Source organism: Zosterops lateralis, assembly GCF_965231275.1.
Source record: "Zosterops lateralis genome assembly, chromosome: 1".
NCBI classification, from domain to species: domain Eukaryota; kingdom Metazoa; phylum Chordata; class Aves; order Passeriformes; family Zosteropidae; genus Zosterops; species Zosterops lateralis.
In genome coordinates, this window is record NC_139762.1 from 21,272,188 (window position 1) to 21,287,943 (window position 15,756).

The 15,756-nt window shown below is 34.5% G+C and overlaps 1 protein-coding gene across 1 annotated transcript in view; it reads right to left on the bottom strand.

The window, feature by feature from the left end:
- The window catches only part of LOC310914853 (macrophage mannose receptor 1-like), a 33,993-nt gene that overhangs the window by 3,522 nt on the left and 14,715 nt on the right, over window positions 1–15,756 (bottom strand). Inside the window, exons 12-26 of the mRNA XM_083871311.1 lie at window positions 15,100–15,299; window positions 14,685–14,812; window positions 13,972–14,059; window positions 13,264–13,399; window positions 10,896–10,934; window positions 10,626–10,789; window positions 9,509–9,576; window positions 8,966–9,066; window positions 8,077–8,219; window positions 6,823–6,928; window positions 5,849–6,045; window positions 4,259–4,361; window positions 3,249–3,481; window positions 1,958–2,123; window positions 810–962 (exon numbers count right to left, since the gene is read on the bottom strand). Coding sequence (XP_083727437.1) covers window positions 810–962; window positions 1,958–2,123; window positions 3,249–3,481; window positions 4,259–4,361; window positions 5,849–6,045; window positions 6,823–6,928; window positions 8,077–8,219; window positions 8,966–9,066; window positions 9,509–9,576; window positions 10,626–10,789; window positions 10,896–10,934; window positions 13,264–13,399; window positions 13,972–14,059; window positions 14,685–14,812; window positions 15,100–15,299 — 2,025 coding nt within the window. The remainder of the gene's footprint in view (window positions 1–809; window positions 963–1,957; window positions 2,124–3,248; window positions 3,482–4,258; window positions 4,362–5,848; window positions 6,046–6,822; window positions 6,929–8,076; window positions 8,220–8,965; window positions 9,067–9,508; window positions 9,577–10,625; window positions 10,790–10,895; window positions 10,935–13,263; window positions 13,400–13,971; window positions 14,060–14,684; window positions 14,813–15,099; window positions 15,300–15,756) is intronic.

Here is a 15,756-nt window from a genome sequence, read left to right on the forward strand (position 1 = left end):
ATTAATGTAATGTTTACTTTTTGTAGTAATTATGTGGCTTATCTTTCTACAAAACCACTCCAGAAATCCTGTTGTCATACAGGTGTAGAGCAAAATGCCTTTGCAAAACTACTTTTTCTGTTTACTCAGTTAGGCCAATGTTTTCAGATCTATGAGGAAGTCTCTTTAGAAATTTATAGGATGTTTCCTGTTCTTACTCACACTGAAATATATGTTGCATGGCACCAGTTCTCAGAAATGTGGAGCAAAGTGTCTTTTCCCTTCCCTGATGAAGGTACTGTTCTTTCCATGGGGGCAGCACGGGGCTCTTCCAGAGCAGGAACTGCATGGCTGGGTGTGTTTTACTGGTTCATGAAAGATAAACAGCTCCTTCCTCTCATTTGTTTTCCCACCACTGAGATCCACTTAATGAACTCTGCCCTGGAACTAACACAACTATCCTATGACTGTGTCTCCCAGATTGCATTGCATGTGGAGACCCTTTTTGCTTGGGGAAGGGAAAGTCAGTCCTGCAGCCTGTGCCTTAGTGGGTCTGTAAAAGTGGTTATTTCCCTACCTAATTATTTTTTGCCATAAAACTAGTAGGAATTTAATATTTTGAGGTACTCGTATTTCACCTGATATTTGAGATATGAGATGGTGTGTCTCTGACAAAGTTTACATTTATTGTGCAAAAGTATGCTTGGACAAGCAACCAAAAAAAGCATTAAATGCAAAGTTTTAAAGTAATTTGATATTTGCTTAGCAGTATTATCCATTATTTTATGTGTTTAATTACATCATCAATCTTTTTAAGACTAAATACTCACCTAGTTGGGCACATTCCTCATGAGCTTGAGACCAACTTCTTTTCTTGGAGGCCTCAAAGTAGTAACAGTGACCAGAGAAAGGTATCCAAGATGTGTGTCCTCTTGATTCAGGGCATTTTCCAGGAAGTTGTGGGGGTTCAGTAGGGGCCATTACTGATAAGACATCAGGTAGTTGGAGTCCAGCTATTTTATATAACTTGGTTTTCGTATTATACTAGTATGACAAAACTAAACGACTGTGTTAGGTTTGTAATCTGAGAGGAAATGAAGCCTATTCTAAGAATATGGTTCTGACTTTCTGTTTGAGACAATATTTTCCTTCATATTTATTTATCAGTGTGATTTGACAGTATCAAAACCTTACAGTAGAAACTGTGATTGTGAATGAAAGTGTTGGTATAACTAAGCATAGCTTTCAGGATTTTTATTAAACTGCATCCTGAATATGTTTCAATAGTGACTGATATAATAAGAAGATTTTAGATGGGTAGATAAATGCAGATGGAATATAAATTATATATTCTACCAAATTACCTTTTCTTCCTGTAAGTCTTCTAACAGTCTGTTTCTTTCCCTAATAAGTAATACTCAGCTCTCAGATGAGATTTCCAGAATCATAAAGTGGAAAGAGACAGTATATATGAATTCTGAAGATTATTGTCAAATTAAGACATCTTAGAATGTAATTTGGCATGTAATTTAAAATTTTCTAAGGATTCAAGATCTTCTTGAAAAATTCAAGAATATAGCTAAATTTTGAAATTATATTTATATTTATTTCCATACGAATTATACAAATTTGTGCTTGGAAGGCTTTCCAATAGGTTATTTACTTTATCTTTGTCATCACAAGAGACATGAAGCTGATATATTGTTTTTAACAATATAGATATTAGTCCTGCCTGTAGTGATGGAGATTTTCAGATCTGTCCAGAGAATTTATTAAAGAATTCTGTACTGATAAAATTAGAAGGTTTTTTTGGTAATTACTATGAATCAATTAACATTCGGAAAAAAATCATGTCAATATTTAGAACTAGTTAGGTAATCCTGTCTTCCTGTAGAGCGGTGTATGAACAAAGTATTTTTGCAGTGGCTTTATTGTACTATACAGCCTCTAGTCAATATGCATGTAGGGAGTTACTCACCATCTGAGTTTTTACAGACAGAAAAGAATTTTTCCTCACAAGAAGCTGTCTTCCAGGTGCCATCAGTGTCTAGGTAGACACATGCTAGTGTCTGCTTTGGTTCTCCACTGGCCCACTTGCTGTAAACTAAACTCCACCTGTCCATCCATTGATACTTGCCATTGGTCTGTAAGTGAAATCTATATGGTAATTTCATGTTTGTTTACAGTGACATAGCTACTATACAGGATCCTCAAGAGGACTCTCATGTAACCAGTGTAGAGTCATCTGCTTACTAGTGCCTCTTCTTAGCTTGCAAATGCTGACTAAAATGTACAGTGTCTGTCATCCACAAATGTGAACATTAACATTAATTCAGAGCATTTTTCCAAGCATTGGGAAATGGAAGGGAGAAAAAGAAAGGGGCATGAGAGAAGGCATAAAACTAGGAGTCAGATAAGATATCATGTTGGTATGACCACCCAGACATCTGCATGGAGAATGGAGTGTGTGTGGGAGTGTTCTTGAGCAGCTCTGATCACCATTGCTTTTGTTGTAGTTATCGTGACTGTGATTCATGAAGAAGAGTGTAGCATGTCAAAACACACCTACCATCCAAATGTTCACCCTCTCCTGTCACAGAACTGCTGTAGACATCTCACAAACAGAAAGGATTATTTTTACATTATATTCTATCTTCTAATGGGAGCAATTATGCCAACTGCATTTGCAAATTAAAAAAATACAGCCATTGGTCAATATGTACCATATGTTATAGCTTCCATATTCCTTTTACTAATATTTACCCCAGTTTCTGGTCACAGCTGTAGTTTGGTATTGCTACCATAAATAAGACCACTATAGTAAAATGCGTGAGCATAAACACACACATAAAAATTATTCCTACTCAGGTGTCAGGTGTGTGACCTCTGATACCTTGTCACTGATCACTGAGGTATGTAAGCACATGGCAGGAGGGGAGGATGTATGTTGTGCCTGTAATCACTTTCAGATTAAAATCAACTCAAAATGTGTAAAATTTTACAATTTATATCCAAGATACTTTACTCCAAACAACACACTATGCTGTTGTATACTGGTTTTACAAGGACCGTTTCCTTGTGCGAAAAGAAATCTCTACTCTATGAATCTTATTTGAAGATTTCTAGTGCAAATGGCTGTTACATTGATGTAACATGCTATTTTCAGCACTACACTGGCAGAAATCCCAATGAGCAACAAAATAAGAGCATAAAGTAAAATCAGGTCCTGTGTCACCCTGACTGCTTGTATGCAATGTATTTGTTCTTACCATGTTGCTGTTAAGACCAATCCAGAGGGGCTCTCCATATTCCTTGGCATGTAGGAACAACAGTGCCTGGCTATATGGGTCTAAAATGCTGGCAAGTTCTGAGGCATTGATATTGCAGTTTTGGTGTGCTTCCTCCCAATTCATTTTGGAATGTGTGACAGAATAGCTAAACCCACTAGAAGGGTCAAAAGCAAAGTCCAGCACTGTGGCTGGTGATTTAGCAAGTTTAGGATCTGTAGGAAAAAGGAAAAGAAAACGCCCCACAAGCAGTTAAATCTGGAGTCAAACATTTGACTTGAGCAACTGAGTAACATCTTCATAATTTACAAACCTAATATAAAGTTACTAATAGAATGGAACATCTTCTTAGCAGTTTATAATTAAATATAACATCAAAACAACAATTCTGGTAAAAGAAATATATTTTCAACCTCTGACAATTTGGAATCAGTAAATGCACAGTATTTTATATTGCAGAGGTAAATTTACCCCGTCATTCAAAAATATCACACCAGTCCTTCCTGTTTTTAAAAACTCTTTGCAGCTTAATGACTATCAGGTTTATATGGATAAGTGTTAAACTTACTAGTTTTGATACCCTATAGATCATTGCAAACGTGTAATGAAAATGTTTTTTGGGCCTCATCTATTAAATTACACTTTTAAAAATAAAATAGTTTTCTTTTCTTATATTCTGCTATGGTTTATCAAAAACATTGCTATGTAACACTGGGAGGCAGGATGGACCCTTAGGTTTTACTAATCCTTTACCTAAAAACAAAAAACAAAAAACAAAAAAACAAAAAAACCAAACCAAACCAAACCAACCAACCAACCAACCAACCAAAAAAAAAAAAAAAAAAAAAAAAAACAAAAAAAAAAAAAAAAAAAAAAACCAAAAAAAAAAAAACCCAACCTAAAAAAGCTAAACTGAAATAAAGTATGTTAAACAAGCAAATTTGTTTTAATCCTTATGTTATCATTTTCAAAATTAACAATACAGAACTCACCACTATCCTTCTGGCATATATACCCTCTATAGTTATGACATTCCTCATTATTCCATTTTCCTGTGTCATCAGCAGGACCTCTCTTCAGAGAAACACAATCAAACTGTTGGAAGTAAATAAAAGAATATACATGCATATTAGAAGTTATAAAACAGAGTACTACCAATGAGTAGTTTCAGGTTTGGGTTTTTTTAGTTCTGATGTTGTAGGGTGTGTTACAACTCTAGAAATACCTTTCATTCATCCTTCTCTGTCCTTTTTGACCTCCCTTGTGTTGGCCAGCTCCCCTGTTGCACACTCTTCAGCTCAGCCTGTTTATTAATTTAGTTATTTTCCAGGAGAAATATTTGAAAGACGTTTTTAATTTCAAGAACTTTCTTCCACATTATCTATCCCAACTAATGAGTGACTATCAATACGGTTTTGAATAAGAATGAAATGGAGGTCGTGCTTTGTATTTCACTTACAAAGACAGCTATAAATAGTGCTGATTCTTGACAAAATCACCTAGATTACAGTCCTTGGCAGAGCTCTCATCAGCTCTAGGTTTTTCAATTTCTTTCAGCTACATAAAAACAGCTTAAGAAGCTGAAAGGTCAAGTTTATTATAAGCTGCAATCTCCTCTGCTAAGCTGCCATGGGGTAATTGTTGAGCCTTTGGGCCTTTGAAAAGGATCCTTTGAAGGAGAGAACTGTTAGTGTCTTGAAGGTGAAGGAGAAAAGTAGGATGTACCATTGCATTTTTTTTTCCTGCTTGATATTTCCTAGTGTCATTAGAGCTGCAGTGGAGCTATGGATTGTGCAGTGTCATTTATGTCTTCCTGCATGCCTTGACCAATGGCTACATGGGCAAGAGCAACATGAATTGGCTCAGGTGTAGATTAAGCTGGTTGACCAAATCCCTGGGTTCTCTAAATGGATGGATACAGAAATGAGTAGAATGGCATATTGTGAAAGGCAAGTTTGGAAAGCAAGATACAAAAATAAATAGAAGATGTGCATGTGTCAAATCAGTCTGTATTGATATGATTACGTAGAATGCTATTTTATTTACAGCATTATGAGATTTAATTTAAGTGCTAGCAGTAAGGAGGGTCTGATGGGCTTAGAAAGTAGTTGACATTTATAGGCCCTTAGTAATTCAATTACAATTTTAAAAAGGGAAGAAGTTAAAATGCTGAACTCTTTCCTCTTGCATCCTCTTCTCTTTCCTTCATAGACATGAAAATGATTGTGTGTTAACTTCAAAAATTCTAATGTTGCGTTTATATTCTCTGATAAATTAATATTTTATTATGAAAAAGAAAGCTTTATTCAGTATATCCAATCATTATTCAATCTGTCCATTGCTGCAATTTTGCCAAATACTTTGACAAAATTACAGCAATGCCATTTTATGCTCTGAGACAGCTAAAATACTCAAACTTTGAAAGGTGTTACATCTAGTCCCAGTGTAAGAATAGATGACGAACCAATGGAGAAGGATGGGGCAATGTCTGTAGTGAATTGAGTTGCTTACTGGGAGTGGTATTGCCTGGTATTACCAGTCCTCAGATTTAGACTTGATGGTAAACACTAAGCAATATTTACCTGTTGCCGATTTTGGCCATCTTCTGGATGCAGACTGTCATACATAATAGGTTCTACAAGTTTTGGGGAATCTTTAGCCCAGTTTGTATATGAAACAGCACTTCCATCAGACCAAACAAAGTTGAGTTCACTGAGCAGATCATTCAAGCCAATCCAAACATCATTTGAAACATCCTTCAAATGGTAAGTGAGAAAAGCTTGGAAAACAAGCCAACAGAGGAGAAAATTAACATGTCATGTGATCAGTCAAAACATCCACTCATAAACAAACACTTAACTATTTTGTTCATTAAAGTCTTGTAAAAATATTTTAATTACATTTGATCAGAAATTTATCTGAGTTCATTACTTCAAGGTTATGCCAAGCCCTTGCCCATGAAAAGTCTCAGAGTCAAAGTATTTGGGAACAATGAAGCAAGATTGGAAAGAGGAAAGAAAAAACAAAAAAGTCTGTCTGACCACCATGATATCTAATGATTTCTCTAATTTCAGCAGTCAGGATAAGTCACTTGACTGATGGAAATATCCACATCAGATGTGGCTATGTACAGCTGCAAATGGAATCCAGGGAACACAGGCAAGGTGAAAACATGCCTTTCTATGACATTCTACTAAATTAAGTCACAGAATTTAGGCAGAGGTATAGAAGCATATCTATTTCTGGCAAAAACAGACCATACATTCTGAGTTTTTTTTCTCTGTGGCTAAAATACAATTTTATCCTAAATTGTGCCTATAAATAATGTAAGACACTTCGCATGAAACATGAGGAAGCAATCTTAAGCAGCACTAGCATGCCTAAAACAGATTGTTCAGTTCTAAAAACATTTCATGCTATGACCATATGACCAATGTTGAATATATAAATTATAAAATGCATATATTTACATACTGATGCTTGCCTTCTTTGCATGAAATGTCCCCTGTATATAGAGTAAAGGCTCTCTATTATCTAAGGGGCTGTTGCACTATACCTTGAACTTGTTCATTAGGTATGCTTGCCAAGTCTCCTCCAAAGCTCCTGCAAACTCTCATTCCAGTAATCCAGTAATCATAGCCACTGCCAAAAAATTTGTAGCACTACAGAAAAAAACACCTATAGACTGTTAGAGTTACAGGACAAAGAATTTAGGTATGAATTACACTAGTTTAAGTAAAAGTCAGCCTAACTCAGACCCCCAAAATATTTTTCAAAGTTGACCTGGATGTGGAGCCAAGTGAAAACCAGGCTCAGTTGTGACTTTCTCAGTCTCTTGCAGAAAGACTAGGAATTGTCTTTCTGCAAGAGACTGAGAAAGTCACAATAAAACTCAAATAGCTGTTTACAAACCACAGTATGAGTCTGGTGACAATCTAATGTTTTAAGTAACTCAGAGATTTTGAGAAGCCGTACACCACCATAAGTAAAAGACAAAGTGCTAGCTCTATAGGAAAAGTCCAGTTCAGGTGTGGAATTGCTGGAACTTTCTGAAAAATCTTTCTACCAAGTGTCTGTGGTCAGAGTACTCTCGTGTGTATCTTTATTGTACATCTCTTTTATTAATGGAAGTATATGACTCATTTCTTAAAAAGTGTGTAGCCATCACATTACCAATACATAGTCACCCTCAAAGGTTCTGATAATTATGAGTGTGGCTCACGTGCCCTCTCCAAGTTTGCAGCTCACCCTCTGCTCTGTGTCATGCCAGTAATTCTCATGCCAGTGCAGTCCGGCATGAGAATTATCTTGCAAGGTTTGTGGAAAATAATAACTTTGATGACTGTAACGTGGGATAAACTCACCTAGTGTGATATCCATGGGTGCCTTCCTAACAATACTGTATATATTAGGAAAAAGGACCCTCACTTACTAAGTGCATGAAGTTTGTCCCTTTTGGGAAGAGGGAAGCATTACATTGAAGCCTCTTTGGAAAAACTTTGTCTTATTTCTGATTGGTTCCATCTCAAATGACTGATTTTGTGCTACACCCAGTGCTTTCAGATTAATTAAGTTCTTCAATGTTTTGAAATGTGTATACAATGAAACAGTTTTCCCAGCGTGCCTCAGGAGACCTCTTCTCAAGAAAACAATTAAGAATCTGTAAAACCACCATTTTGTGGTAATTAGCCGAAGGATTAATTTTTTAATGCAACTGATAAAACATGTCTGAGAGATAAAAGGCCTCTTATATATCTTCAAGTACCTTCCCAAGCAGTAATATCATTATGCTTAGATGAATGTATCATACCTTATTTTTAAATAAAATCCAATCTGAAGGACATCCTCCAGGAGCTGAAGGTACTGCTGAAGGGATAGTTCCATTTATAAAACTTCTGTGTCTCTCACAAATATAGCCATTGGAAAAACCACAGCTGACATCATTCCACAAGCCTGAAATCAGTTGAAGTTTAGGTACTAAGACATTTAGGTACTAAGACATTCAATAAGATTGAAATTTGTGGGAAAGTGAACTGGTTTCAGTGTTTTTAAGTTCAGAAGCAATCTGCCTGGGAATGTGGGATAACCTGCATTAGCTCAACTCTACCTCCCATTGTCACTGTATTCAGGGACACTTTGGTCCTGCTGTGCCTGGGGGATGAGATGGCCTCTCAGTGGAACCCTCCCAAACAGCTTTTTGCACTGAAAGATGCAAAAGTAAAGTAATGCTTAATCAGTAAAAGCACTATAGAATGTGAAACTCCATATATGTTCTATTCTTTTCCTAACTATTCTCTTATATTTTAAAATTATCTAATTATTAAAAATAAATTATAAAACTATTATTATAAATTGAAATTCTCTGTATTATTAAGAAATATTTTCAAATTTACTATTGTCTAGTTGTAATTATTTTTAAAAAATTGATCTTGATTTGAATTGAACATTCTCTTTGTGCAGCTGAAACATCAGTAATCAAATTGCCACTGCCTTCCCCATTAAAATCAGTATCTTACACTCCACTTTTATCGATAATATTTCCCCTGAAGAAACCACAGATTTAACAGCAATTCTTTATAATGCATATTTCTCAAAATTTCTGGTAAAAAGTGGGCAATAATTGACAAGAGATTTTTAAACAAACATTGGAAGAGCAGCAGCCATAAAATTACTTTAAAAATCATACCTGTGTAACTCACCATCTTTTTTATTTAAAACCACACAATTTTCTTGAGTTCCTGCAAAATTGGGCTCACCCGGTGCCCAAGCTGCATAGTGCACTGGGCTTCCACTCATCCAACTGAAAAACAGTAGTGGTTACTGAGACAATGTCCATGAAACAGTTGAGAAAACCCTTCCTTAACATACTAAAAATATTTTTTAAAAATTACAGCTGAGTAATTTGAGTTTCCATTAGGATGTAAAGACCTTTGTAAATTGAAACATTGAATTTCCATTAGGATGAAAAGACCTTAGATGAAATCCCTGTATATCGAGTCAAAGACAAAAATGCCTTTATTTTCAACAGCTATTATTGACATACTCATAGCATACAAAAATTCCATTTAGACCTGTGTTTGTACAATGTAGTTTAACCAAGGGTGAACACACATTTCAACATGCATTATCACTCTCTGAATCTGCATTTAACTCCTTTGCAGTGATTCCTCCAGAAGGAACTCTGGCAGTTCAATACTCCTACAACTGCTCTTTATGGATCTTCATGTAGCTTATTTACCTACCTGAACTGTCGATCATTATTCTGGATTAATCCTATGAGATATGAGTTCAGTTTGCCATTTTTTAAGATCTAAACATAAAAATATATTTTTAATTAGTGTTTTCTAATATTTATTAGTCATCTAATACAAAAAAAAAAAAGTGTAAATTTTGTGTTGTGGAAGCAAAGAAATTAATACATATTCTTTAAATGATTGTGCACAGTCACATGAGATACCAAACAACTTATAGTTTGCTTTATTATTTTTATTGATACAATCCTATTTTTGACTGAATTACTGGTATGATCAAAGCTTTCAAAGTTCTGTTCTCAATTTAAAAAGCAAAAGTCAAAGAAGACTCGAGAAAAACATTTAGTATAAAATTTTTTATACTTTCCTGGTTTTAAGCAGCTATGTAGTTCTTGTGTCTCAAGCTATCTGAGCTCTCCTCCTGTTGTATCCTTTCTCACACAATAAAAGCAAACATCTAATAGTGTGACTCAGAAAGGTGTTTGTGTGGCTACACTGGTGTTAGCAAACCAAACAGGATTATGGCAGAAGTTTGAGGTACCATCCATGCTATTAAGTTACCAACATTCTCCTGCTGTGCTTTGATCATGGTACAGGAAAACTAATCCATGAAGGATTGTGATAATCTAACCTGGACCAGTCTAAGCCTTTCTTTGAAAAGCAGTTTTGGAGAAAGACATGACCATCAGATAGGACCATCACTGCAGCTACACTAGCAGTTGCCTCACATCTGTGTGCAACACTGTATTCTAGTAGATGATATTCAGATATGAGGCAACCACCCTGTCAGGAGGAGTACACCTACTCTGCTTGCTCATTGCTCCTTATGTATTTGCTCAGAAATCCATTGAGACTAGAATAGACAAGAATATACCCATCCTAGTAAACAGTAAATTCTTTTACATGTTTTTTTCCTAAAGTGAAGATTCATTTAGTAGATTTTTTTTTTATGGAATATTTGAACCTAATCCTAATAAAATTTTAGTAGTAGTAATATTTGGTAAAAGTGGTAATATGCAACAAGCACATTCTTCTGTACTTCACAAACAGAGGATATGTACTAAGGATATATAAGCCATGTAGCATATAACAGAAGATTTCCCCTTACATATTTCCACAAAAATTTTCTTTCACTATTATTTTCAATTGTAGCGAGATTTCCATGATTGTTTTTGCAGAATGTTCTTGCTTTCTCCATAGAGGTCTTTTCTGGGCTGAAAAAATATTGTTTGTCTCCTTTTACAATCCAGCCATCTTCTGTGACTTCATATGCTGCAACACAGAAGAGAAATGTCTGCATTCTTCTCAGTTCTTACACAAAGGTGGTGGTGTTACATCACATCACCCATTAGGTAAGTGAAAATAAACAAAAGCTTACTGGTAGAAGGGCCCAGAGGTTCTGGTTTCAAGGATGTCCCTGTAATGAAATGGGATTAAAAAAAAAAAGATTATCTAAAATATTTCCCAAACATTGAACCAGTGTAAGTGTTCAATTAGTGGAAATTATTTTCATGTCTATTAATTTTTTACACTTTACATATTCAATGCAGAATATAATTATATAATATCTTTGGTGCAAAGTTAAAAATGGATGTTCGGGGAATAAAAGATGCATAACAGGCATCAATCTCTGTCTTGGTAGATTTTTGATATGTACATATTGAACATCTTGAATGTTGCCTAAATTGGATGGCTGAAGTTAGTCTGAATGAACACTTGTTTCTAAAAGAACACTAGATAGAGAAAATATTCCAATGTTGGTAGACATTGAACAATTTTTTATGGACATTGTCTTGTATTTGAACAAGAAATTCTAATACTAAACCAAGTTTTGCTTTTTAATGTATATTTATATTTATAATTTATATTTAACATTTTATTTCAAATACTAAACAAAGTTTTCGGGTTTTAGATATATTGATATATATAATTTATATATAATATATATTTTTTTATATTTCTATTTATAATTCATATTTATAATTTATAATACTGATTTTATTAGTATTTATTTGTTTGTAAAGTTTTTTTCTGTGTAGCTGCATTGAGAATTACATTACTACTTTTTGAAAACTAATTTCAACAAAAAAATTTCACATCACATGGAGTGCGATATTGGAGAAATGTTTCTCTAAATGTGCAAGGCCAAGAGCTATAGAAATGTAAAACAAATGTCACCTTTATAATCTTAATGCCATCTGAATGGTGCTTTGAACAACCTCATGAAAGGTTGGGGGTTGGAAATAGATAATCTTTAAGGGCCTTTCCAACTCAAACCATTCTGTGATTCTATGATTTTTTTCCCCACAGGATTTTATTGCAATGTTTGTGTTGCTGTATGTGTAATTATATTTTATTAAATGTATGAACATATGCTTGGGTTAAAAAAAATACGTCAGCTTTTAAAAATAATCTATTGTATGATTGGCTACAAGCTTAAAAAGAAAATGGTTACAAGATTTAAAAGAAAAAACCCTAATATATCTGCTCAGGAAGTATGAAGTATTCTGTCTAATTCAGCATCTTTCAGCATGCCATTATGCACTGCTAACTAATGATGGCAATTTCTTCAGGCTGTAATTTCTGCCATTCATATGCTACTACTAATTAACAGTAAACAGCTACTAGTGACACTTTTGGTAATGATTTTTAGCTGTGGTGATTATGCAGGTGAGAACTCACAAAGGAACATACCAGGAAAAATATCTTCACAACATCTCTCTGAGGTGGAGGTCTATGACTATTACTTTATGAGACACTGAGATTATGTGCCTTGGTTGGAAAATTGTTTTGAATAATTCATCAGCACAGAATTTTTTTTTTTTTAGAAAAGTAGCAATTTAAACTAGTGTGAAGAAGCCCAGAGAGCCACCAAAGGAACATTGCTGTTATTGTGGAAAATAAGATACGTAGCCCAACACATAGCTATGACTGATTCCTCTCTAGTTTCAGTGAATATTTTTCCCAGCAGGAGCTGAGAAAAAAAAAAACAAAACAGAGAAGTAGAGATTTTTCTACTAGTATGAGAGGAAATGTGAACCTGTCTTAAAGTATAAAGTATTTTGAAGCTTTCATTACCATCTTTTTGTTACAGGAGGCCTGTTGTTACAGGCTTGTCTTCAGATGTCATCTTACAAAAAGAGTGATTCTATAATGCTGGTAGTATTGTTTAATTTAGAGTAGGTGACTACTGTGTTGTTGTGTACCAACATCTGAGCAGAGGAGTGAAGTTTCACCTCACCTCACAAAGGATATGGAAATTTAGAATAATATTTTTCTTCTTCTATTTTTATCGGTTTTTTTTTTTTAATTGTAGTTCTCTCTTCCTCCCTAAGTCAGAAGAATTTCTGTTTTGACAAAAATCTGCCTTTGTGCAGAGCAGTGAATATTGCAAGGTAAGCTCTTAAGATGGATTTCATCATATTTTCTATTATTATAGAATTATATACTATTATATATAATAGTTATATCATTATTCAATTATATACACAATAAAGAGGTGTACTTTTAGTAAAGTTTATCATGTAATATACTTTTTATAATTAAACAAAAATTTTATTGTTAACAGCTGAAATCTTGCATTCCAAAGGTATTTATATGTCTAGACCTACTTTTCTGCATGCAAAATTCCTGTGAAATCAACAAAACCTTCTACCAGTATGTAACTTGTAGAGCTTCCTATTACAATAGAATGGATTCAGCTTGAATTGCTTCCTAAGGTGAGTTTAGAGTAAAAAGTAACCTACCTTTCTTTATTACACAAATCCAGTTATGACTATATTCACAGTGCTCCTTAATCCATGATAGGGAAGGGTTTTCTCTGATTGCTCCACAATCTTGAAATGTAGTATCATAAAAATAGTCTTTTTCTTTATAATTCACCTACAGAGAAAACACGCCTCTTGTTTTTATTTTTGTCTACGGGGGAAAAAACTATACTGTGTAAAGAATGAGAAGTAGAGCAAAAGTTTCAACCACTCCTTTTCCCCCTCCTCTGTCTGTGAAGCCAATGTCAGCTACTAAAGTAATTAAAACACTCTACAAGAGGAAAGAAAGGCTCTGAGTTTATGCAGCATCTAACAGACAGTAGTGGTCCCACAAAAGCTGGGATCAAATGAGATTATAAATAAAAAATAGGAAAAAGGAACATGGCAATTTATCATCAGAGACTAACAAAAATAAGGAGAGACCATTCTCATATATTTTTGACTTGAATAATCATTTCCGTAGCTGAAAGTAGTTCTTTGTCTTATCACTTTTGTGATGGTATAGCCTTAGGGTTTATTGGCCTCTTTTGTTTTATTCCAATCCAGTAAGAAGAATAATGATTCAGTTACCCTGTTGCAAAACAGACATTTTTGGAAGTTCTTACACAGCTTTCATGCACAACAGTCATGGAAACTTCTCCAACAGCAAAAGTATGTCAGAACAGAAGGAAACTGTGAAACACTCACCGGAGAGCCATCACTCCAGGAAAGCTCACCATCAGGATCCAAAAACTGCAAACCTATCCAGAAAGGCTGAAATGATGGAGATTTCTTTCTAGAGTGTGAAAAAAATGTATAGTGGAAGAGGATATATGTTGTTAGCTCTGCTCAATATTACAAGTTACATGGGACAATAACTCTGACACTTACTGAACATTTCAAATACAGGAAGAACTTTAAAAATGAAAGGTAGTGTTGGTCAGCAAACTCCCATTGACAAGAACATGAAGTTCACACCTTAAAAATCGTACTTTGCAAGTGGTTGTATTGAAAACACATCACATTGTTTTCCTACACTGATGTTGTGATTATAGTGCTTTTTCCCAGAAATAAAATGTTCAGGGCTACTGGAAGACAAAATTTGGTTTCAAAATGATTCACTAAACAAACTTAGAATAGGGTCTGTGGAGAAGCATTCAAAAATTTTTGTTGTTGCATTGGTTTTTATCTGAATTTAAAATGTTTGCAGGTTATGACACATTTTAGGAACTCAAAAAATTTCTTTGAAAACATTACTCATATGAGACATTTTCTCAGTTATTTTTCTTATTGTTATGGTAAAAACCAGATAGATTTTAAAATAAATATCTCAGGAGCAAAACAAGAATATTATTATTTATTACTGTATCATGTTTTTACAATGAAATATCAATTATTAGATAGTTTTCTTGCTCACTTACCTTATTAAATTTTCTATCACTGTTTGTTCTTCTTCATTTCTAATGGCAGCCAGGTCTCCTCCTATTTCTCTGCAGAAATCTCGGGCTTCAAACCATGATTTCTTTTGGTCTTCTTCTCTCACAAAACCCTGTAGATGCAGGTAGAACACTGTGTTTTCAGTGTGCTAAACATAAATCTGCTGGCCACCTTGCATAAGAAAAAGAAGTAAACTTTCCGTTATAATTATCCATTATAATATTGATTCAAAAGTAATTGGATAACCTTACTTATCACTGATAGAATGAGAACTGCAGTGATATTTGAATCGTTATGTAAAATCTTGCTACATTGTGCCATTCTGTGATGTTTAGATTATCTATCTATTTGGTGCTGTCGTGTTTCCCAGGTATGATTATGTAAAAAAATAATACTTACTCTGAAGCATGAATTAGTGCTATTGCTTGTATCCCAACCCAAGGGACATTTGGAATCAGAAATGGTTTCAGAAGCAACAGGAGCAGTGACTTTTTCAGCTAATTTTTTGCAGAGAAATTTTGCCTTCACTTCACAGTTCTGAACATCCCATAGTCCAGCTGCATTTCCAGTCCTAAGGGCAACACAACCAGCTTCCTTCCCTTTGTGAGATAAAAAAGAAAGTTGAAACATGTTTTAAAGAGGCTCTTTTGACATTTTTATTGCTCAGGAAATTAATTTGTAAAAGACTATTTTAAAATTTAGAAATTTTAGAACTATTTTATAATTTAGAAATATTAAATGCAGTGTCCACTCAGAGGAGGGGCTTTGTGGAAAGAGGAAACCAGCAACAACTTCATCATTGCCCTTTCCCTTTGGGTGCATGAACGGTTCCTTGCCTGCCTCTTTCCTCTGTCACTTGTGTCAAGGCTTTGGCAGCACATTACCAAGGCTGGAAGGAATTTTATCCTTTCCATTCCTTTTGATTTTGCTCTTGGAAACAAAAAGGAGTCAGAAAAAAATATTTTCATGGCATCATAGTAAATTATAGAATAATTTAGGTTGGAAAAGATCTGTAAGATTGTAGAGTCCAACCATTAACATAGCACCACCAGGCCC